The 24,205-nt window shown below is 38.4% G+C and overlaps 1 protein-coding gene across 9 annotated transcripts in view; it reads left to right on the top strand.

Moving 5' to 3' along the window:
• The window catches only part of tcf7 (transcription factor 7), a 95,730-nt gene that overhangs the window by 42,361 nt on the left and 29,164 nt on the right, over nt 1-24,205 (top strand). For all 9 annotated transcript variants that reach the window (XM_041801208.1, XM_041801201.1, XM_041801200.1 and 6 more), the window contains exon 4: nt 15,768-15,894. In XM_041801208.1, coding sequence (XP_041657142.1) covers nt 15,768-15,894 — 127 coding nt within the window. The remainder of the gene's footprint in view (nt 1-15,767; nt 15,895-24,205) is intronic.

The raw sequence follows: 24,205 nt of genomic DNA, 5'->3' as shown, positions 1-24,205 counted from the left end.
GCAGCGTCTTAAGCACTCACATTTGGTGGTTTTTCTTTGTGATATACAATATTAAAGTAAAGAAAATATCCTCTACTTTTTGACAAGTGCAAACATCTATTTATAGCCTTCTCACAAACTTAGGGTGACCTACCCAGATCATTTTCTGACATGCTTGTTCACACAGTTCCTCACAGTAGGGAGTTTTGTAAAGTGTTAACAGGGATATGTCTTTTATACTCTTCCACACAGTTTCACATCACAAAGTAAGAGAACATATGATAAAGTTAAGGCAACAGCCACCTTCACACATTTCCTGCACAACAGAGTGGACATTCATAATCTATTAACAGATTTTTCATTGTTTATATCATTGATGTAACATTGATAAAAATAATGTATGTTATGTTTATAGTACCTGAAGTCACATGTAATGAATATAGATTTATTTCAACAGTTCAAGCCTCTGATCAGACTGTGTGCACATGAAGTGAACCAATGATCCAGAGGGCTCAGAGCAAGTAAACTCACTGAGTCATCTGCATCTTTAAAACTTGACTCAATGACAGATGGGTACACCAGCCCTGATTTATTACACCTGTACAAAATAGGGCTGAAAATTTTGAGAAAAGAAGCAAATTGAGCCCAACCCTCGTACGAAACAAAAAATGTTCCTTCAAAAATGGATATAAGGACATAAGCAGATGTACAGCTAGAAAAACTCTTGCTTCAGCCTTTAATCTTTAAAAGTACAATACAAAACGTCAACTTTGTCCAAGATTGAAACCATAACAACAAAGATTAGTTTTATTTTTATCTCTTTTGAGTCGGTATAAGTGTTTCACAAGGTGTTGAGATTAAAAAATGATAAATAGATCAGTCATTAAGCTTTTGAAGCTTTGCAAAATTATAAAGAGTGAACAAGGACGATACATTTTAATTACAAATCTTTATTTATTTATTTATTTATTTATTTGATTGAGTTATTTCCAGCTGGGGTTTCTCCCATACTTTATTTTCGTGACATAAGGACCCTGGTTTTTCTACTGTGACAATTTTTTTTTTTTTTTTTTTGAGAAAGTAACAAAAATGTTATTATTATCTCAGGAAAACTGGTGTTGACATCTTGGAAAGCTATCAGAAATGACAGGAAAATTAATCTAAATAAAATGTATGGATTTACGTCCTTCTTGGGCTATGTCTGTTTGTTTATGTTTTGAGTTTCTTGTTGATTGTGTAAAGGCAAAAATAGGCAATGTAATAACTTATAAAAGGGCATAATGTACAGGGGAGGACATAAGATATTTAACATCCTTAACTAAATAGATAAGAGATCAAACATTCAGTTATATTTTTGCCTGTGATTTTTCTGTCAAACGATTTTAAACTACGAATACCTTTATTTTCAAAAAAGTTGAGTTTCTGTGTTTTTCCATCGCTGCAAATTTAAACCTCTTTGGTGTTTTGACATTTTTATTGGAAACTTGTCTCATACCTCACTCATGGCATGTTCAATCAAATATTAGAGCCTGAGCACCTTTAGCTTTGTGTTGACCCTAAAGGAACGAAGGATTTATGATTATCCTTTCCCTCCAGTAAATCTCACATTTGGCAGCTAACTCCAGATTTTGTAAACTCAGCACCACTGAGGTTAGTCTTCGTATTTTAGTGTGCTACATGTATGAAAAATTGTAAAAAGAAAATTAAAAAATGTCTAATCAGCATGGTAAAGGTTCAGTACAAAAACTGAAGCCAAGAGTTTGCGAAACAAAAAAAAAGACAAAAGGAAAAATGTGAACTTTGTTTTTTTCTAAATTCACTCTTATTGGACTTTTTATGAATAATTTAGCCTCTCTAAAAAGAAAAACACTTCAGTGCTCCAGCCATGACCTATGTTGTTCTTCTGCTGCCATATTTGGCGCCTATATTTGTGTGATAAATAGATACTGGCACACAGGAAGCATGTCAGTGAAGGGGTTTTTTTAATGTGTGGGGGCATTTCCCATTTGGGTACATGGTCTGGTATTTAGGCTGAGCGGCTGAGTGAAAGCTGTCCTTGGCAGCCGCACAAGAGAGGTTTCACAATGAGTGAGCGACAGACAGGCTCAGTCATCTCTGCAGGAGGAGTCACTGAATAAAACCTGCTGACGGGATCGCTATCGCTACGGGGATGTTTATGAAGAAAAAAAAAACAAAGTTAGTGTTTCCGTCCTTCACACCCTACAGTAGGAAGACTGAGACCCACCTAAAGGTCATTTGTGAGGAAAAACCTGAATCTCAAAATGCAGCCAACAGATAAATCAATCAGATTAAAGAAGATGTGAGAGTCTGACATTTCAATCCTTTTTCTGCCCTGAGCACTTGTGCATTTTCAACAATACTGCTATCAAACCACTTGATTTTTTTTTTCACTTCTAACCAGTTCCCACAAGACAAGCAAATATAACTGTGGCCTAAAGTCGTTGTAGTATCTATTGTTCATGTAAAACCAAACCCTGGAGGAAGTGAGTCTCAAAGAGGATTTATGTCCTCTGCGGTCACCTCATTTCCCCTTCTGTCTCCCTGTGTCAATATTTAAATTGCTTCTGATTGCCCAATGTCACAAACAAGTTGTTAATTGTGGCCCTTTCTGATAGAAATAAGCGAGTACACCATTAATTAGCTCTCTGTAGCACCGATCATTAGAGATCATTTGTGCTGAGTGAAAGCTTCACCGCAGTCTCGAGGAGAAAGTTGCCAGCTCGTCTGTCTCCGCTCGTCCACTCATTAAGAAAGTGATAACTCATCTCTAAATGCCATGGCTATGGTTGGATTTGATTTTGCATGCAGTCACATCCACGGCTCCGAGCCAGCTGCACCAGAGACGAAAGAGCTCAAAGGTTTTTTTCCTCACCACATCGAGCCCAAGCTGTGAAAAGTAAATCTCCCTGTGCTTCCGCTCTTTCTCTGAAGTCTGATGAATGCTTTCACTTTTATCACATCTTCAGATTCTCATCCCATCATTTCTGGATATTCTGTAGCTCCACATTTTAGGAAAACAGATTGCTTTAGTATTTCAACTCAAAGTCTGTGTTATAACTGATGTTTCAGCTTTTGCATCATTAAAATGTTAATATTGCCATAAGTTCTAACATCCTGAGTTAAAGCTGTGATTACCCTCTGAGATTGACAAATCACATGCTGTTCTTCCTTCATTCTCTACAGCTTGAGTTCATGTCTTGTCTGTGCTCTGTAGGTTATCAGAGGAAAAGAAAATGGTAGAGACAATACTGTATAGGTATTATTTCTGTTAAAGTAGGAGCTGAAGTTTTAGATAACTTTTTAAACTCTTATGCAGGATATTAATGTTGGCATTGGCAAATTCTCTATTGATTTAGTTATTATTAAGTCAATTTAAAGACACTGACTATAAAACAATTTGCTTGAAAGTAACCCATATGCCCCCAACCTGGGACCGGTCATAACCATGGGACCCTCCCTGGTTGAAGAGAAGGAGAAATTAGTGTTAAATGAAAGAAAAATGTTGAAATAATGAGACCAGTCACCAATGGTTATAAGATCTGCATCTTTCTTTACCTGATCCAAACAAATCAGGAGTCGTACTAGAGAGGTTAAAGGAGAGACGGTGTTAATGTGTTTACTTTCCGTTTCTCTCCTGTTTCCTCATCAACATAACACAAAGTGAACTGACATACTGGCACACCAATATTACACCACGGTGGATGAAATGCGTAAAGAGCTACCGTCATCTGTGAACCATTACATTTATGTGCAAGATGCATATACGTGCACACACTAACACACAATGTCTGTCTGTGAGTTACTAGCAGTGGTTTCTGATTCATCATTGCCATGGTCCAGATGTTCCAGTGGTGTGTGGCAGCAGTGGACGACACTGTGTTTAGATGTGTATTTGTCTGCACACCACTGGGCGTGTCCTAGCGTCCGTGTGGGTGCGTTGGTGTGCATGTGTAATAGGGGAGTGGGTGGGCTTGTTGGGGGGGTGTTTGGCCCTTTTTTAAACATAGTTGCGTTGTTATGGTTGCCTGCTCTTTGATGTTGCCCAAACCTCCACTAAGAGGCTCTCATTTTGGGCTCCTGACTCTGGAGAAGGCAATGACTTCCAGATTGGCAGACCGACTGAAGGCCTCAACTGCTGGGGCGGGATGGGCTGTGGGGGGTCAGAATGGGCAGAGCAGGTCACCAAAGTGGAGCAGGAGGAAATAATACATGTACTTAATATAAACCTACAAAGAACAGGACTCTGAAACCTGAGAGCAGGGTATCTAATTGGATTACCTGCTGGAGATTTTTTTTCAGTCCACAATCCTATTGAAATCAATTAAAAATGAAAACAATAACAGCTGGAGCCTTTACTCTTTTTGCAGTGAAGAGATAAGACCTGTTTCTTTCAGGCTGTAATGTTGTCAGTTTGTTAAAGACATGATTTTTTAAGATTTTACATGCAATGTGAAAGAGGATGATGGCACACAAGCAGATAACCACCTAAAGTGATTTCAAGTAGCAAATTCTTCTAGCAAAAGCATCCACGCCACACATAGAGTACCTGAGGCTTTTTGTCTTTATCATCATTGTGACATGCAAGACAGTTATAGCTGACAACATTTGGGCTACATAGAATGGCTACAAGCTGACAGTCAGGGTTGTTTGCATAATCTAGTTTGACTTGATCTATAACAAAAGAAAAAAAACATAGTTACAGCGTAACTGAGCAAATTTACAAAGCTTATTAATTCTAAAGATATATCAAAGTAGCTCCAAGGAATGACCTTAAATTTTGCAAATATTTTGAAGTTTTTAAAGTTTAATATTGAGAAGTGTCAATGGTTTAAGGTTGGACATTTTAAGCTTTCCTAAATTTGACAAATTCATGGAGATTTATAAATAACCCAAATAAATTTATCGTCTAAGGTAGTGGTTTTCAGAATTTTTTTTTGCTCAGGGCACACCAAAAAACAGGCAGAAGTCTTGAGGCACACCATATTCATGTCCTTGCAAAATAGCCTTTTTAATACATGTTGCAACATGTCCCATTTGCATGCAGCATGAGCGACCGCCAGCTACAAAATCAGTTTGGTTACAGAGACTCCTTCTATGGTATCCTGACAGCCTTTTAGCAACGGAGTGCAATGCAGCTCAATGGTGCAAGGTTTTTTTTTCCCTATCCCCCCGTTGCTATTTTCCTCTGTGTCACTTGCATTGAGATGAACAAATAGAAATGAAAGAGGTAGCTCAGTGGATGACAAGGTACCAGGAGTTTCACCAAAAGAGATTCTTAATTTTCTTCCACTGTCCCTACTCCTGGGACGTGTTAGCTTGTTTTACAAAGTGGATATTGTAATGCATGAATATTATCTATATTCATGTACGAAAAGTTTGACTTATGGTAGCATGGAGACAAAACTATGTGGCTCAGAGCCATTAGTCAGTACAGGTCACCACAACTCTGATTCTCCATTTTCAAATTAAAAGCATGAAATGTCTTATTTTTACATGTGGAGAACAGTCAACAATTCACACGGTACAGAATTGCATATTTAACAGATAACAGATGAGCATGCAATGCTGCATGATGGAATGCGATGTCTGACACTCACATGCAGTGAGGGAATGGGTTATGGTATCTTTTAGTTGTTGTTGTAGTAGTAATGTATGGTTATACAAATTTCCAAGGCACACCTAAACTTTCCTCAAGGCGCACCAGTCTGCCGTGGCACACCATATGAGAAGCAGTTGTTTTAGGGGCTTATTATCTCAAAAGCATTTATTATTGGCATACCTGACACAGTAACTGCAATACCACTGGGTTAAAATGAAGTTGTATCTGTAGGTAGAAATCTTTTTAATGACATTTTTTTTTTTTACATTAAAAAAAGAGAAATTCAACTGGCATGAGTGGACTAGAAAAATGGTGAAATATTTAAAGGAACCTGGTTTCAGAGTTGATTTGATATTTTCCAAAGTTTATATTAAAGATGTAATGCAGTTTAGGACGAGCAGCTATTCAGTTAGATCTTTGGATTAAAGTGGGAAAAAACTAGCGTGCCGGTAGCCAAGTGGGTAAGGCGCGTGCCATGTACGCAGGCGACCCGGGTTCGAATCCGGCCCGTGGCACTATTTCCTGTGTGTCTCTTCCCTGTTTCCGACTCTGTCCACTGTCCTATCTAATAAAGGCAAAAAGGCCTAAAATAAATCTTGAAAAAAAAAGGTGGGAAAAAAACTGAGCTAAGCTTTTGTTTAAAGATTTAGTAAAAGTAGTTTATCATATTTTCCATAAACTTGCTGTTTTTTTTTCTTTTTGAACCATGTTAATCATATCACTGTTTCCTTAGTCATACAGCATAGTTTCAAAATGAGTCTGCTCAGTGCCATCCATTTCAGGTATTTCCCACAGCTGACATTTTTTTATATCACATTTCATAGATTGACTTTCTTTAAGGAGTCCAGTGAAATCTGTTGTAGATCTGATCTAGTCTTAGTCTGATCTAGGCCTATAGATTACATGGGAGTCCATGTATGAGAAGTTGCCACCTCACTCATTTTTTTATTTCTCTAACTCCAAATCTTGTCTTTGTTTCCTACTGTCTGTCTTTTGCCTTTTCTTTCTCTGCATGTAGGTGTGTGGTTGCACTTCCAGACCCAGGATTTTAGTCTTCAGATAACCCTGACTTCTGACCTCTCATATGAAACTTTAGAATAGTTTCCGAGCTGAGTTTGTCTTTTCATGATCACAAAAATCAGAATGTAATGTAAACCTCCTGACACCTGAGCTTTGTTTTACATAGCTTGTAAAATCTCCACTTTTCAGTCCATACTTTCATTGATGTCAAAACGTTTGGCCCAAAAAGGTCTTCATTTCATTTTCTCATGTTGTATTTAACTCCTGAGGTACTCCAGCGTCTAATTTTCTAAATTATATAAAGTTATCTCTCGCTCTCTTTTATAAAATGGCTTTGTGGTTAAGTTACTGTTTAAAACACATTTCCTTCAGAGTAAGTCTTCAATGATAATTAGCATTGGAGACTCTATTGTGACAGACTTGGCAGGACTAGAACACGTCTATCCTTGGCTACTTTACGAAACTTTAGCATTGTGGCGCTAATGAGGGATTGAACTGCGGCAGCTTGTAGAGAAACAGCCACAGTCTGCTGCTTTTAATCATCCAGGACTAACGACAAGTGAAATCTGGATTAAAACAACAGGTAAAATGTTTGTTCCTGCTGTGCCTTGTTTTGAATAAGTGAAAAAATAGACAAGCACTCCAGCAATTAGTCTGCCCCCTGACCTATGGTGAACTATGGCCACAGCATGGCTGCCTGGCTCTTTGCCAGAGCAGAGAGATTAAAATAACTGTTTTCTTTCTTAAATCTCTGTTATGATACATGGGCCACCATGGCTGATAGATTTGGCAAATTTTCCTCAAAAACACAGCCAGTAAATCTGGCTGTTAACTTCCAGTGAAGGCAGTGGCGTCAGCTGACAACAGGCTGTATTGAGATGAACTGCTCAGTGATTTTATATCCTTGTAGCGTTAGGGGGGCGGGGTCATTCCCATAGCACCCCATGACATGGCGTGCTGCTATATTTGCTCTGTCCAAGTTAAACCAAAATTTGGATTTCACTCTCCAGGGACTTTAATATTATTACTTTGAGCTCATTGCTCAAAAATGCCAAAAGAGCAAAACTTTATACTTAAAATCCTGTATTTTTTCTAATTTCATCTTTTTAATTTCAAGAGAGGCTCCTAAGTTTAAAACTATTGTAGATTATTACCAGCTGTACTCTTCTCCTTTAAAGGAAGCCACCAGGCTTATTTCTTAAATGTAATATTTGATGTCAAGCTTAACTCACTGATCCACAGATGCTTTTCAGGAAATAGTTGTTTTGATTTGCCTTTAACAGGCTGTTTTATTAAGAAGTGTTTTATTTGCTGGCTAAACATGACACCTAAATGTTCAGATCTCTTCATAAGAAAGCTCTATCTTTACAAAGTAGTTTGATTGCAGACAGTTGAAAAGATTATAATGTGAATCCACCATTAATTCCCAGTAAATGTCCATATTGATTTATCTATTTCATTTCTGCCACATCAGGGCAAGGCTGATTGTGTAAGAAGGAGAGTGAATGAGTGTTTTCAATGATCCATCTCAGTAAAATTTGAGATTAAAGACATTAGACTCAAAAGCACTCTGGAGGGCTGAACAAAAGAGAGGATGCTTTAATTTCCGCATCAAATATAAAAAGGGACGAATCTACTTAGTGTGTCATCTGAAAACTAAAGAATACATTAGAGGTGTTTTATCAGCATAAGGCCCTCTGAAAGAAGGCGTGTGTGTGCATGTGACTGTGCAGGCGTGTGTATGTGAAATGCATACATAAAACTGCGTGTGTGTCAGGGTCAAGGTGGAGGGCCTTCATTACAAACAAGTGATGTCTGGGATCCCATTAACTCTTGTATTCAGCAGCAGATTTCTGTTCAAATAGAGTGAAGATAAAAGACAGCAACAATATGCTGTTAAATCAAAGGCCTTTCAAGTGAAATTAGACTACAGAGACACTGAGGGACACGTCTAGCATGTCCTGACGCACATAAAGAGGTGCTGATATCTAATTGGAATTTTTAAAGTAATGGCGTCTTTGAAGTAATTGGATCTTTGATGTAATCAACAAACAGAAGATTTATTATGCAACACTTGGCTCTGGGTTTTTTCATTCGTATGGCTGCTTACATGATTAATGTATGTACAGTAAACATCACTTTACTGTTTCTTTTTTATATGCCATTGGCATCTTGTTTCAGAGAACTAACAATGTGTATCATGTGCATTTTCTTTTTCTTTTGTACTTTGAAAGCATTTCTTATCTTAGGCTAAAGATACCTTTTCATCTTGGGTCCTGTGAGGAACTTCCAGTTTATTGATTTTGGCAACCCATGTGGACAAAGTGTATCTATTTGTTAATCTGTTGCTAGTTACATGCTTCAAAAATAATTACTGAGCAACAGTAATCATATTGTTGATAGTCGTTATTTTCAGTTGATCAGCTAATTAGCCAGTTGGTGCTACTAGTCTCTCAATTAGTGAAACGGGGATCACCTGAGTGCAATGAATGTCTCTCAAGTGATTATAGGATAAAGACACCTGTGGCTAGAAGGTCCAATCACTGGTTAGTCAGTTTTCCTGGCTATTGCACCATGAAGACAAAAGAACACTCCATGCATCTTATGCAAAAGTTTATTGAAATGAAAGGAATATGGGACATGTATAAATCTGCCTCGATCAGGCTGTCCTCAAGAAGATTGGTGAGAGAAGCCATCAAGACACCTGTGACTACTCTGAAGGAGTTACAAGCTTCAGCAGCTGAGATGGGAGAGACTCTGCATACAACTCTTGCCTGGGTTCAAAGCTTTATGGGAGATTCGCAAAGAGAAAGACACCGTTGAAGCCACTCATGTTAAATCTCAACTAGAGTTTGCCAAAAGGCATGTGGGAGACTCCATGGTCAGTGGAAGAAAGTTCTTTGGTCTGTTGATGCCGCCACTGTGCTTTTTGGCCATCAGACAGGATGCTATGTTTGGCAGACACCAAACTCATCAGCAAAAACACTCCATCCCCACTGTGAAGCACGGTGGTGGCAGCATCATGCTGTGGGGATGCTTCTTGCCACCCAGCTTTGGAAGGCTTGTAAAGTCGGAAGGTGAAATGACAGCAGCAAAACTCTTTTAATTTTTGTATATATAAAATCAATAAGGTTTAAACATCCAAGGGGGTGACTACTTTTTATAGGCACTTGCCAGAAGGGACCAAGGGTCTAGAGCTTGCTCCCTCTCTCTGCTTCAGTGGCAGGTTTTGTATTACTGACTTGTTTTAATCCTTTAATTATCATTGTGTAATAGTCAGTAATGTGCCCTAAGATGTATTTGGCAGTACATTTGAGCTTTTCTGTTACACACAGAAACACTGATGTGTTGATGGGAGAATGTCAATGTGATGAAACCAAATACAGCAGGTTGCAGAATATTAGATTATAGTCATAATAGTCTGTAGAGGCTTACAGTATTGTTAACCTCGGGCCAAGATAGAGGGAGAGAGAGAGGGTGTGTGTACAGAAAATGTGTTGTTTTGCTTTAACTGTGTTTTCTACTGTTTTCTGAAGAAGCCTGCTGTATGATTATAGTAATATGATCCGTGGAGTTTGTTTACACCTGTCATATATTGGGCTTAGGTTAGGTATTACTCTTGCAAGTTTGGCTTACTCCGTCCCATTTTTAACTTTATCCCCAACTTCTAGATTTTGAGTTCCCTCTTGCCCCAACAGAGTTACAAAGGTTAGTGGTGTAATTTTTCCATAGGAAATGGTATGACCCTTCAAGCTGCTGATATGTCATCATTAGTAAACAGTATTTACTTAAACAGATGTGACAACAAAACCAGACATTTCTTTAGAAAATCTTGTTTGAAATGAGAAAAATGAGAATAACGCATTGAAACAACACTTAACTATGACATAGGTTGTTGGTGTCATTTTTAAATCTTGCAGATGATTTGCTGGGTATGCAGGGATATTTCCCATAATACTTGGCCTGTTTGAAGGGCCATGTATTCTGAACCCCACTTTTCCCCTCTGGTCCAACAAACATTGGGACACCCTACACCTTGACATAAGCATGCAAAACGCTGGGTTAGGGTTAGCTGTGAGGGTAAGGGGTGTATTTGGATTGAGCCCAAATGTAAAGCAAAAGCTAGTAGGAAAATTAGCAATCTGTAATTAAGTTCAGGTGTTTGCACATTGGCAGAATAAATCTGAGGATTTTAGATAAATGCATCATCAAGCACTCCTGATTAACACTGAACAGAAATGACACCCCAGTTTATTAATTCTGTTTTTTTAAACCAGAACGGAGAAAAGAAGCCACTGATACTTCAATCAGTACACATCCTTTCACATATCACACAATTGTGTGATATGCCACATGTATTAATAATAATGACTCAGGAGCATAAATTAGTAATTTATTCTCTGTTCTCTGTTAAATTCTTTACGTCTGTAAGGCAGCTGCTTTAAAAAATCTGTTCAGCCTAGTCATCCTTATTTCATGCCAAACAACTCAGATCCTCAGTGTGAACATCTGAAATCAACTCTAATTAGATCTTTATCATAAAGCTTCTAAAAGAGCATGTATTAAGGTATGGGAGATAAATAAATCAAAGTTAATCCAGTCCCAGTTAACAGCCCTCTGTTACTATGAATTTGTACTCTGATTTTCACCCTAATAATTTATATCAACATGAAAGTGTGTGTGACTCTGCTCTGACTGATAAACTGGTGAGTGAACTTTTCCTCCAGTCAGGTGTGAATGTTGTTGTGTGCCTGCACCTGTACGTACGTGTTATTCCCTTTTTTCTGGCTGCATGCTTTTGTTGCAAAGTTGGTGTGTTATTCAATCTTTCGCAAATGTGTGTTTGTGTAATGTTGCACGCATGCATGTACACACTCGTGTGTCTCAGCTAAGGTAATTATGTGTAAGTTGTGAGTGTAGATGTGTGTGGTGGTTTGAGGAGGGGGGGTCTTTTTTAAGTACAGAGGCCTTGATAATTATGGGTTAAATGAGTGCTCTCAGTCAGCCTCCCTGAGTGTGTGTAAAAAAAGGAAGGCGCAGCTAAAGCCACTTCAAGGCCAGCTAATTACCCCGAGGAAGAGAGGAAACATAAATGGACGATTTTGTGGCTTTAACGTTACAGCAGAACGACTACATCAACCTCAGCACGAGAAACGGAGCCACAGCCACTTTTGAAGGCTCCTAGAAGCCCTGCACGCGTGTTTTCGTACATGTGTGCAGAATATGTTGAGAGGCAAAGTTTGTTTGAATACACAAGTGTGATTGGTGTGAATTATTCTTTTCATTGTGCTTACAGCTGTGTGTTGTAGTCACATCTGCCTGAGCTTGTGTTTGAACTGTCACACTGGTTTCTTTGTCATTGGGGAGGAAGCCTTTTTATGTAATGTGTGAAAACTTGTGTAGACATTTGTTACCTCCTGTTGCAGTCATAAGCCCTATTTTTGCCTAATTTGTAGTTTCATTCAACTCAGACAAGTTTAGATTGTTTGTTGACCTTTGAACTCATACATTGATATATTGATGGTGAACGCTGTTTATAAATTTAGGATTTTAGGCACTTCTTTGCAAGTAAAGCTGCTTCAGTTCCCCTTTTCCTTAACAAAATTTTGTTAACACAATTTAAAAGAGAAAAACACAATTGCAAAAATCTTTATTATTATGTTGCTTGCTTGTTGTTTTTTTTAATAGTTTATTAAAACCTTTCTAGCCATGCTTCTCTTTGCTGCACCCTCTGCATGCTGCTGTTGGCAACCCTCCTCCACCCCAGCTCCTCCATTATTCTACTTCTGACTTAATCAGTTTCATTCTGCTGTCACTGATGCCTGATCTGCTCTGCTCTGGGTGTTTTGCTGCTCCTTCCTCAAGCTGCCCTCTGTAGGCACAGGTAGAGCAGGAACATGTGCTTGGACGGGCAGGGCGATCCCAGTACAGCCATACCACCAGATATAAATAAAGGAAATAAGCACTATTTATTAACTTCTAACAAAGAAAAATATTTGTAACTGATGTGTTTCTTCACAAAGTGGTCCTGACAGAAATATTAGTTTCTGACGTTTTAAGAGACCCCAAACTTAATTATGTACAGTCGTGGACGAAAGTATTGGCACCCCTGGAATTTTTCCAGAAAAAACACCGTTTCTCCCAGGAATTGTTGCAATTACAAATGTTTTTGGTATACACATGTTTATTTCATTTATGTGCATTGGAACAACAGAAAAAAAAAGCAGAAGAAAAGCCAAAATTGACATAATTTTACACAAAACTCAAAAATGGGCTGGACAAAACTATTGGCGCCCTTTTAAAACTGTGGGTAAATCATTTTATTTCAAGCGGGGTTTCCCATTTAAATTCACCTGTGGCAAGTAACAGGCGCTGGCAATATAGAAATCACACCTGGAGCCCGAATACCTCAAAAAGCACCAAGAAATGATTGGAGTCAAAGCTCTTGAGAGTTCTGAAGCGGCCAGCAATGATTCCGGATCTAAATCCCATTGAACACCTATGAAAAGATCTCAAAATTGCTGTTGCAAGAAGGCACCCTTCAAATCTTGAGAGACCTGGAGCAGTTTGCAAAAGAAGAGTGGTCCAAAATTCCAGCTGAGAGGTGTAAGAAGCTTGTTGATGGTTATAGGAAGTGATTGGTTTCAGTTTTTTTTTTCCAAGGGTGTGCACATAAATGAAATAGACATGTGTAAACCAAAAAAATTGTAATTGCAACAACTTCTGGGAGAAATGGTGTATTTTCTGTAAATTCCTAGTTTCATAAAATTTATGTTTTGTTTTGCTTAGAGCCAAGTTGTATGTGAAAGCAATGTAGTAGGAAAGTCTGCACCAGAAAAATGCTGGGTTGAAGATGCAGGATTGTTGACATAGGCCTTGTCTCTTTTGCTTCTTAGTTGTAGATAAAAGAATTCTTTCCTATAAGCAACTTCCCATCCAACATGACTTGTCAAAACTTAAGCTTTGATCCACAAGCTGTGAGTTTGTCAAAGAGGTTAAAACCAGTAGAAGCTAATAATATAATACTTTCTACTGCACTGCTTCAGGTTATTATAATCTAAAACAGCTTACCAAAAACCTGACTACCACCTCCACCACCACCCTGCAGCCAACCTCTTCAGGCTCTTCTCTACAGTGCCAAAGCATTTTGTTTTCATGTATCTCACCAGAGCAGTTTGATCAGTAACACGGTAGTTGTCCGTTTGTGTTTCAGGCTAGCCTGAGTAAAAGATTTCGATGGATAGGACAGACAGGAGCTCCTCTAAGTCTGTGTGCGTGCGTGTTAATGTGGAGTGTAGGCATGGAAGCTCTGACTTTAAGTGATAAGGTATTCACTTTGTAACTCAGCAGGAGGCCCAGCAAGTAACAGCAGATCTGCCTCTCTGTAGAGATGATGGTACACACTCACATGCTTGACACATAAAAAGACACACAAACAGACACGATTGTCCAACACTGTGCAACAAAAAGTATCTTTTCTTGAAATATTTCTGAACATGAAAAGCAGAATTTCTGCCAAGTTTTCAAAGACTTAGAGCAACTCGCACACGCACACATAAATGAGTCCATCACACACATATGGTTCAGACCTATGCAGTGTAAGTGCGTCCAGGCTGCCTGGTTAGCTGCCTCCAACTCTCCAAACCGCCGTGACGTATCATATGTCAGCCAGCATGCTGTGAGCATTAGCAATAACTGGATTTCACGTAAGTTATTGAAAGCCATTTGTAAACAGAAACATGAAAGCAAACAAGCTCGCACGCACACTCACTTGATCATCAAAGGCTTATCGATCAAATGGGCCTCCTCCTTCTTCTCCTCCTCCTCCTCCTCCTCCTTCTTGCTTCACTGAAGACCAATGAGAGCAAAGTACAGCCCTTCTGTTTGTTCCAAACCCATGTTTGAAGTGTACTCCTAAGTGTCTGGCTTCAAAAGAGGAAAAAAACACAAAATCCTGTTTTCATAAATAATTTTTTAAATTGCATCATTTGAATGTTTAATTCTATTAAGACAAGTTAAAGCTGCTGTGAGGAGTTTTTAGATGGTTATGGAACAAACTAAAATTAGTACTGATGCTTTAACATGGCCTATAAAAGCAATGAAGACCACCAGCAACAAGATCTGTGTTGCAGTTTTTAATCCCTAAAAGCACTGCCAATGGGTAGGTGTCAGGCACAGTGACTAACAGCTCAAACAGACCTGGTTTACTAACTAAAGAACATTTTCAAAAAGTGTGACACTACAAAAAGGCTGCAGGAAGAGATATAGACTACATAGGTGGTTCTCAACAGGTGGGTCGGGACCCAAAATTGGGTCACGGAGCAGTTTTCAGTGGGTCAGCACTAGGTGTCTGAAAAAAAATGGTGGCAGAAGTCCTGAATTCCTTATTGGACATGCATCGATGCCTTTTATTTTACCCTGTTTTACTGTGAAATTGGATAGATTTAAATGTTCGATTGATCTATCTCCTCTTCTTGCAATAGATTACTACTTTTCCCATGACAAAAAAGTAATTTCACAAGTTCTCTTGAAATTGGCAAAAATGTACACATAATGACGGGGAAAGAGGGTATCAAATTAGTCCGTTTTGTCCCTTTGCTGCAACATATTCAATGAACTAAACATGCTTTGTTGAACATTTTTTGGAAACTTGGGTCACAATCCGTCGCAAGACAACCTGGTGGGTCCTGAGGATGGATCAGTTGAGAACCACTGGACTGCATTATACTTACACATGTATAGGACAAAGTCAGCGCAGATAAAATTCACCGCTCTGTCCACGGCCCACAAAAATGATTGAAGATTTGGATCTTAAATTGTTGCCAAGGCGTATTGCCAGAGTGCATTCATTCAGTGCTACAGTCATGTGTAGTTTACTTGTGTTCTACTTCTAGCTTTTCTGACAATAGTTAATGTATATAATAGCATGATTTTTTTTTTTCAGGCTACGTTGGACTATTAGTCAGCATTACATCCTTTACTCACCTCCAGGGAGGGGGACCTCTGTCACTGTTATTTTGGGGGTTTAACGGCTGAAAAGTTTAGGAACACCTGTTACACAACAATTGATAATTGAGAAAATGTTACAGCTGGTGCAGATGATGATCAATAAATGAACACATATTTCTTCTCTGTGTCTTCTCAACAGTCAAACAAAGTGTCGGTGGTGCAGCAGTCTCACGGGATGCACCCGCTGTCGTCCCTCCTGCCCTACAGCAACGAGCACTTCAGCCCAAGCCCCCCACACCTGCCCACAGACATGAGCCAGAAGACAGGTGAGAACGTAGACCCAGACAGGGAGACAGACTGCTGTCATGACGGATCTTTATTCTTGTTGAAATCCTGAATTACCTTGTCGCTGATGCACCCACGTACACAAACATGTAAACACAGACAAAGTTGAGACAGCCGCTCAACTGTTACTGAAATCTTCATCCATACACACAGGGGTCTGTTTGCGCTGTCCACACACCATTCATCACAAACACAGCACACACACATAGTACACACTCGTTTTAAAGCAGAAACAGACACAAGAAATCTAATAAAACAAACATAATGAATTCAGTCTCTCTACATGCTGTTCCTGCTCTTACACACACTCATGCATCACATTCATACTGCATATCGCTCCGTCCTCACACATGGACACACACGCATACAGACATTGAAGCACGCACACAGTGTGTGAAGTGGCGGCCTGGCTCCCTCAGCCTGTGGTGGTTCCATGGCTGCTCTGAAGTGGCCTGCTCCTCTGAAGGGACCGCCAGCCACACACTCACAGACACACACACACAAAGATGGAAACAATTAGAGTGACAATGGCAGCAGCCATCACTGCAGCACACACAAGGTTCTCCTTAACAAACGCTGTGCATACAAACACACATTTGAAAGGCACAAACAAACACACCCTGACATTAAAACACAGCACCATTCTGGACTTTCAGGGAGGCAGAGGGGTGGCAGTGCTGTTTGCTCAGAGAGTCTTTTCACTCTTCATCTCACATTTTTTGGTATGTTTAAGGAAGTGAAACCTCTCACCTGATGTCACCCCTGACTTATACTGTGATGGCATGAAGTCCTCTGCTCACACAGAAATGGATAGCATTTATATTCCTTTGCTTTCTCCACTTCTCATGTCGGCTTTGATTGCTAACATCAGAATAGGTAAAAGACGTTTCATTCTTGTGTGTACATGTTTTTTTTTAAGTAACAACAGATAAGCAACATAACATAAAAATCATCTTTGTCTATGTCTTAAAAGACTCTGAAGGAAGTTGTTTGTTCAAAGTTACAATTTAATGTACTTTAAAGAGAATGTGCTAGACTGAAATTCAAAGAAACCTTTTAGTTACCCTTTGTAACACGGCTCAAATAGTTGACTGTAACACAAGTTGTGCCTGTAACAAGGAAGGAAGCTAATCATGCTTTAGGATTTTGGGCTGGCCAATCAGATCTCAAGGGTGGCCCTTGCAAAGCCACCCATAAGGGGGGATAAGCCAAATTGGGGGCCCATGGAGGTCAACAAAATCATGCTCCATTGTAAAGTTAAGCTGTGATAAAGTTTTCTTTTGTTAACCTGAATTAAAATCACTCTTACTGTAACAACAAAAATAAATTAAATTTATTTATTCTGTAGTACAATACAGCCTTTATAAAAATCTGAACTCCTTTTCATAAAACAGGATTATCTTTTTATTGGTGATGTTAACCATGTGGATGGGCACATTAAACTAATCAATTAAAAAAGTAATGTCTGATTTCATAGCAGGGCCATGATGTGTACAAAAGCAAAGAAACATTAACTTAAAAAGAAAGCTATTACATAATTGTGAAATAAAATGCAAAAATAGGGTAAAGATGGCAACAAGAAGTGGCATGGGCGACAAGTGTCAGAAATGAGCATAAAGCAGCAAATCAGTAAGAACTGGTAAATAGGACAGAAAGTGGTACATTTGGGTGAAAAGCGGCATCAAAGGGTAAAAAAAGTGGCATAAATGATCAACAAGTGGCAAAAAAGTTGCAAAAATGGACAACAAAAATATACAAAAATGGGATGAAAGTGTCCTAAAGAAGTGGCATAATGGGTGAAAAACGGCAGAATGGGTGCAAAAATGGCAGAAATGGTCATAAAAGTAGCAAAAAAGTGGCAGAAATGGGCATCAGGTGGCATAGACTGGTTAAAAGTGGCAACAATGGATAAAAAGCAGAAAAAATGAGTAAAAAGTGGTACAAAAAATTGGACAGTAAGTAGCGAAAAATTAGCAAAAAGCAGAAATAAGTGTATTGATGTGTCAAAAGTACAGTGGCATAAATGGGATAAATTTCCTTAAAGAAGTAGAAAAAATGGGTGTAATGAGGCAAAAATGGGGGGAAAAATTTGGCAAAAATGGGTGTAAAGTTGCAAAAAGAAGTGGCAGAAATGGACAAAAGCGGTAAAAAATTGGATAAAAGTGGTAAACATGGACCAAAGGTGGCAAAAATGGGCAAAAAAGCAGCAAAAATGATGAAATGGCATAGATGGGTTAAAAGTTCCAAAAAGAAAGCGGTAAACTGGGATAAATGTGCCAAAAAGGGGGAAAAAGGAGGGAAAGATGGGGTGAAAAACTTTAAAAGTGGCAGAAAGTGTTTGGTAGGAAAAAAGGGGCAACGAACAGCAAAAATTTGTCAACAGCGGCAAAAGGAAGTACCAAATTGGGCAGAAAAGAGGTTTAAAAATGGTACCAACAAATAATTCCAACATCAGATCCTTCTACAGCTTACCTCATCTGGGGTTGTGGGGGGCTGGAGCGTATCCCAGCTGTCATTGGGCGAGAGATGGGGTACAACACCCTGGACTGGACACCAGCCAAACTCAGTCCACTAGTAGAAGACAATGTCTGAATCTCCAACATAATTGTTGATTTTAGGTTTTAATTTGTAGACTCTTTGTAGATTCTTTTGAAGAAAATAGATTGCATACCATGAAAGAAACTATTTTCAGTTTTAATCCTTCTGAAAGCTCCTGTGACAGATTTTTTAGATGTTATTTAAACAGAATGTAGTTAATGCTGATGCCTTGATGTGACTTACAAGGGCAAACCATACCATCATTGAGTAAACAGATTATACAGTTATAACTGTCTGGATGCTTGACCCCCTACTGCAGGGTAAAAAACGTCCATGGATGGAATTTTTGGTCAGAAAAATAGTGTTTTCACATGAACAGTACAAGATTAGCAAAGAGAGAAATAATGACAGGTTTTAACACAGTCTTGTAGATCCACGTGGCATTTCAATTTCAAAGACTCCATGAGCTTTACATGGAAATATATTGACTTCTGATATCCTGTATTGAACAGACACTCTAGTTTCTGAATCTTAGCGGTTTAATTTGAATGAGTTTGATTGAGAAAAATTACCTGCTTTTATAGTTATCACAGAGAGAAGGAGAGAACTCAAAAACAAAAACAAACCTCAGCTAAACAAAAGTCTTTTCTTGTCTCTGAATCTCTGATTAGATATTGGAGTGTGACCTCAGGCAATCTTCTGCCTGCTGCGCCTGGAAATCCCCTTTATCCTTCAAAAACGCTCCCGCTGTCTGGTCTAGACTGTGTGTGAGTGTCTGTCCATGGCTGATGCTAGCACGGTGACTCAGCTCTTAATGACAGACTAAGCCACCTGCTTCAAACACTGATCACACTCACACACACAACAAAAAATCACACACTCACACATGCACACCTGGCTGCTGCATGTAACCTTTCTCACATGATGTCACCTAAACTGGGGCTACACTCCCACCGAGGAACAACATCTAGGGCACACACACAGACGTGCATCATCTTACGTCACTTCTCCTGTCAGTCATCAGCTCTTCACAGGTAGAGGTTACATCATCAGTGATGTCACTTTTCTGCTCACCTTTCTACACCAATGGTTTTGCAGCATCAGTGCCTTGTCATGTTATGACCTGTGGACAGAAATCTGAGGAATTATGGGAAATATCCTTTCTTTAGGACAGAAAACAAAGAAGACAGAAATAGCAGTAGCATAGGATTTAAAGCTTTCTGCTTAACAATGGAAGCTGAGTGCATGGTGATGGTTGATGTTTCCACTGGAAGTAGGAAAATGATGAAGAGGAGGGGACCAAGCAGCAAACCTTGGGGGACATCTTGAGCCAGGGAAGCTATGGGGGAGGAGCAGTTACTAATGTGGAGGATTTGTTGTTGTGATTTTCTTTCCTATTTTTATATCTTTATTTCATTCAGGAAACTGAAAAAAGTCAGTGAGCCCGAAGGCAAAAAGCAAAAAAGTGTGTTTAAAGTAGGACTGTGGGATACTTAAATGTTTAATTGTGAATAACCTCAGTATTTCTATTGTCATCAAAATTAATCTTATTTTTTTCGCCTCTTGAAATGTTTCCAATTTGAATTTAAAACTGTTTTGTTTCTTTTTTGGTTTTTGTCGTCTTATGGAGTAGTTGACATCCTGTTTAGATACAGACATTTGGTGCAGATTAGAGATTGACGTGAATTTAACCACAAAAAAGGAAGTTGTAATGGAATGGAAGTTTTGACATGTCTACTGATTTGTCTGTTGTGTTTTTTAAGATAGTGTCACAGGTTAAGCCCTGGTAAATAAAGACAGGATCATTATACATCTCACAACCCCTTAGATATATCTTTTGGCCCCTGGGTTGCAGATCTGCTGACTAAGGGATTTGTGTTTCAGTCTGATCAGTTTTTTTTTTGTTTGTTTGTTTTTTCAAAACAAAATCTGGCTTTTGTTGTGTTTTATCATCCATATCTGTATCTCCATAAAACTTTGATGAGCTATTAGAAGCTTAATTCATGCTTCTTTTGGTTACATAAAAGTGGGGTTCAGATATTACTGGACCTGTATGACGCAAATATCTCCAAACTTCTAACCATTATTATAATTTATTTACTCTTGTGTCCTAGTATTCAATTTAAGCTGTTTTCAGGTCTTTCCTGTACAAGTACAGTGGTGATGTAGGTTACTGATGGGTTGAAGTGACTGTATAAAGATTTCCAAGCATCTTTCATTACTGATAACTTCATCTTCTCCTAAAGAAACGGTCTGTTTTGACTTAAAGTATGCTGATAATTGCTGGCCTGTGAATAACTTTAAAATTTTACTTGAACATTTCCTTTGGGTTTACCTTTCTGCATCCACTATAATCATACGATCTCTTTAATTTTAGAGCTTTGGAGGGTCTTTCTCTACCTGTATACCCAGCCTATAATTATAGCACTCATGCATCACTTACATGTTAGGGTAGAGGAGAAAATCAGAGTTCTGATTACTATTTGTGTCTTTTTCTTTCATCTTTGTTTTTCACCTCATCTCTCTGTGTACATCATCACTGATGTGTGAAATCCTAAAGCTGACTGTCAGTATGAAGGTTCAGGATAGAACTGCAGCTACTCTGCATTTGATAGCACAATTGTTGTTCCTGTTATTTATCATAAGTTCAAACTTTACGTCCAAAGCCCCTTGAAGTGTCTTTTCTGTTTAATTCTACAAGTAATCCCAGAATGCTTTCAAGTAGCTCACCTGCAGACCAGGAAGGCCAATTTTAACAGCTTTTCTCCCTCATTATGTAAGAAAATTTCCACACAAAAAACAGTTTACTGTTTATTAAATACACTTTATATATATATATTTATATTATATATTTAATTATATGTTATTATTTCATAGCGTGGTGAATGTCCAGGTCACAGCTTGTCCACGAGAGTGTTTTGGAGTTGTTGGATTGTGTATTTGATGAGTTTGATGAGGGAAAGCAAAAAATTTTGTCTGCTTCCATAGCATTAGCTGTGCAGCTGGTTTATCGGTCCCCCCAGATCTAAAAACAGCTTGCACCGACAAATAAAGGAAACGAACCTGTTGCTAAGACTATAGGAATTATGGCATTGGGCGAATTTGCCAGAATGTTGAAGTATCCCTTTAACTCAGGAAAGTATTTTTTATTTACATTTCACATTAAGAACAGGCTTTATTAGTTCTTTAAAAAACATTTCAGAGATGTATGTTGTATTAGCCATAAAATGTGTAATCTAGCCTAATTGTAGTGATGCTCTGTTGTTTCACTCTTTGACCCAGCTGTTCGGTGTAGTCATTTCTTTGGTCAACTGTCACTTGTGACGAGAAAGTAGTCAATCCAGCACCGTCACTTTGCTTTGACTTCAGTTCTGACTGTTGGCCTGGAAAGTAAAATGTAAAATGAAAAACAGAGAGAGAGAGAGAGCAGAAATGAAAAGTGTGCTTGCTTTCACTTTCTCATGTGCAGGATTAGCAGATTAACACTTTCACCGTGGACTCATGATCTTCAGGTATTACTGTACATGTGCCGCAGAGAGAGAGTGAAGCTGTAAATGGCATGCTTCATTACATAAACACTACCTTCAACTCTTTTTTTACTGAATTTCAGTATTTAAAGTTAACCGGCAGCTGCCTCATTTCACTGCGAGGCATGTACCTTCATTCACACAAGAAAAAAGCTAGAAAGAAAGAAGTAGCTGCTCAGTAATTGTCTGGAACACGTTGCAGCCTGTGACTCTCTGTTTATGATACTTTTATAGTATTTATAATGCTTATAAAAAGTATTCACTCTGTTGGATGTTTTATGCTTTTATTGATTTTATAAATAAATCATGGTCAACAAAAATGGAATTTTTGCCCCTCCAAAAATTATGACAAACCCATTTAATGTCAAAGTGAAAACAGATTTCTTTATAGTAACGTCAATTTAATAAACATATGTAAGGTTAAATAAGTCATCACATAAATATTCACCCTCTTTAAAGTGACTGACCTAATTCAACAGAGGTCCAGCCAATTGGTGATAGTAGTCTCACAATTAGTGAAATGGGGATCACCTGAGTGCAAGTGATTGTAGTTTAAACACCTTTGTTTAGAAAATCCAGTCACTGGTTAATCATTATTCCTTGCTACCATTACACCATGAGGACATAAGAACACTCCAATCAACTCAGAAAAAGATTATTGAAAAGACTGTTGAGAGAGGTCACCAAGACACCCATGACTACTCTGAAGAAGTTACAATCTTCAGTAGCTGAGATTGGAAGGACTCTGCATACAACTGTTGCCTGGGTTCTTCACCAGAGAACGCTTCTTTAGAAGAAAACTCTTTAAATCTCAACACCAAACACTGCACATCGCCACAAACACACCATCCCCACCGTGAAGCACGGTGGTGGCATTATCATGCTGTGGGGATGCTTCTCGGTGCAACTTGCTGAACTCTCCTGTACTTTTTATCCATATGTTGTCTCGCTTCTTGCAACATCTCTGGAAAAAAAAAAAAAAACACGTCTTTACTCTGATGACAAGCCACAGAGCAGTTACTGTTATTGTTGGTATTGTTGTGTTGGACAACATTGCAGTTTCATGCAGTCACATCATGACAACCCCGCCTACGATTAAGTGGTGTATACTGCAGTGGAAAATAAACTCCCTGAAAACCAAGCCATCTTTTTAGTTGTTTTCCAGATGATGTTTAAAAACAACCACTTCTGTTTACAGTTCTGAAAAAATCTATCTCAAGTAAATAGATGTCCCTTGATTTGAAAAAAAAATCTCCTTTACCCTTTCTTTAACAGCTAAATTTTCAACTGTAATAAATCCTAACCCTAACCCATGCATTTTAGACAGTGTGCTGAACCTTTAGATTAAAAATAATACTTAATATAAGTAGGTTTTGTTGGAACTTCAGTGCCTCGCATTACAGACAATCATTAATATACCTTTAGTTGCAATAATTGTATCATTTTAGAACATACAAATAATGTTCCTAGTATTGTGATGTTTTCTTTTTGGTGGTATACTCGATACTATATACTATAATATACCATACTAGATCTTGATTTTATTATATATATAAACACAAGCTAAAGCAACATGGAGATATTAAGAAAGATCCCAAAACAACAAATTGCCTTTTTACTCACATTTATATTAATGATAAATTGTGAGTCACACTCTTAAAATCACCATGAGGAAAATAGAAACTGTGTGAAACGAAACATGATGAATAATAAGACATAAGTGGAAACAGTCATAGTATAGATGGGTTTATTAGATGCTGTTTTACACTGTAAAAATGAACTTTTAATCTTAGTGTGATCTTTTGGTGTTTTGTCTAAACAAAAGTAACTGTTTCTGTACATAAATAAAAATTAGTCATCACTCTTTACCGCCTTACTGTAACAAAGTTTTCTCTGGTCTCGTGCTCTTTTATGTCACCACACCGGCTGTTTGTTTAGTCATTTAAAGGCTGTGATGCTGCAGCACTTACACTCTCAGTGGTTAAAACACCACAGCACGTTATCAGAGCAGGATTGCTATTTTCAGCTCCTTTAACTCTCAGTTTAACGTGCACACGTTTTAACATTGAGCCACTTTGACTAATAAAGTTGCTCTTCAAAATCTTTCCTGCACTGCTGACTAGGAGAGCATGAAGTGGTCGCTGTGGTTGTCATTAGATGTTGGCTGTTAAAGGGACATTCCAGCAAAAACAGCCCCATTTCTGCTGACAATTTTCCCCTGCAGGTT

Source organism: Cheilinus undulatus, linkage group 12 (genome assembly GCF_018320785.1).
Source record: "Cheilinus undulatus linkage group 12, ASM1832078v1, whole genome shotgun sequence".
NCBI lineage: Eukaryota > Metazoa > Chordata > Actinopteri > Labriformes > Labridae > Cheilinus > Cheilinus undulatus.
This window is presented reverse-complemented; position numbering and strand designations above follow the sequence as displayed.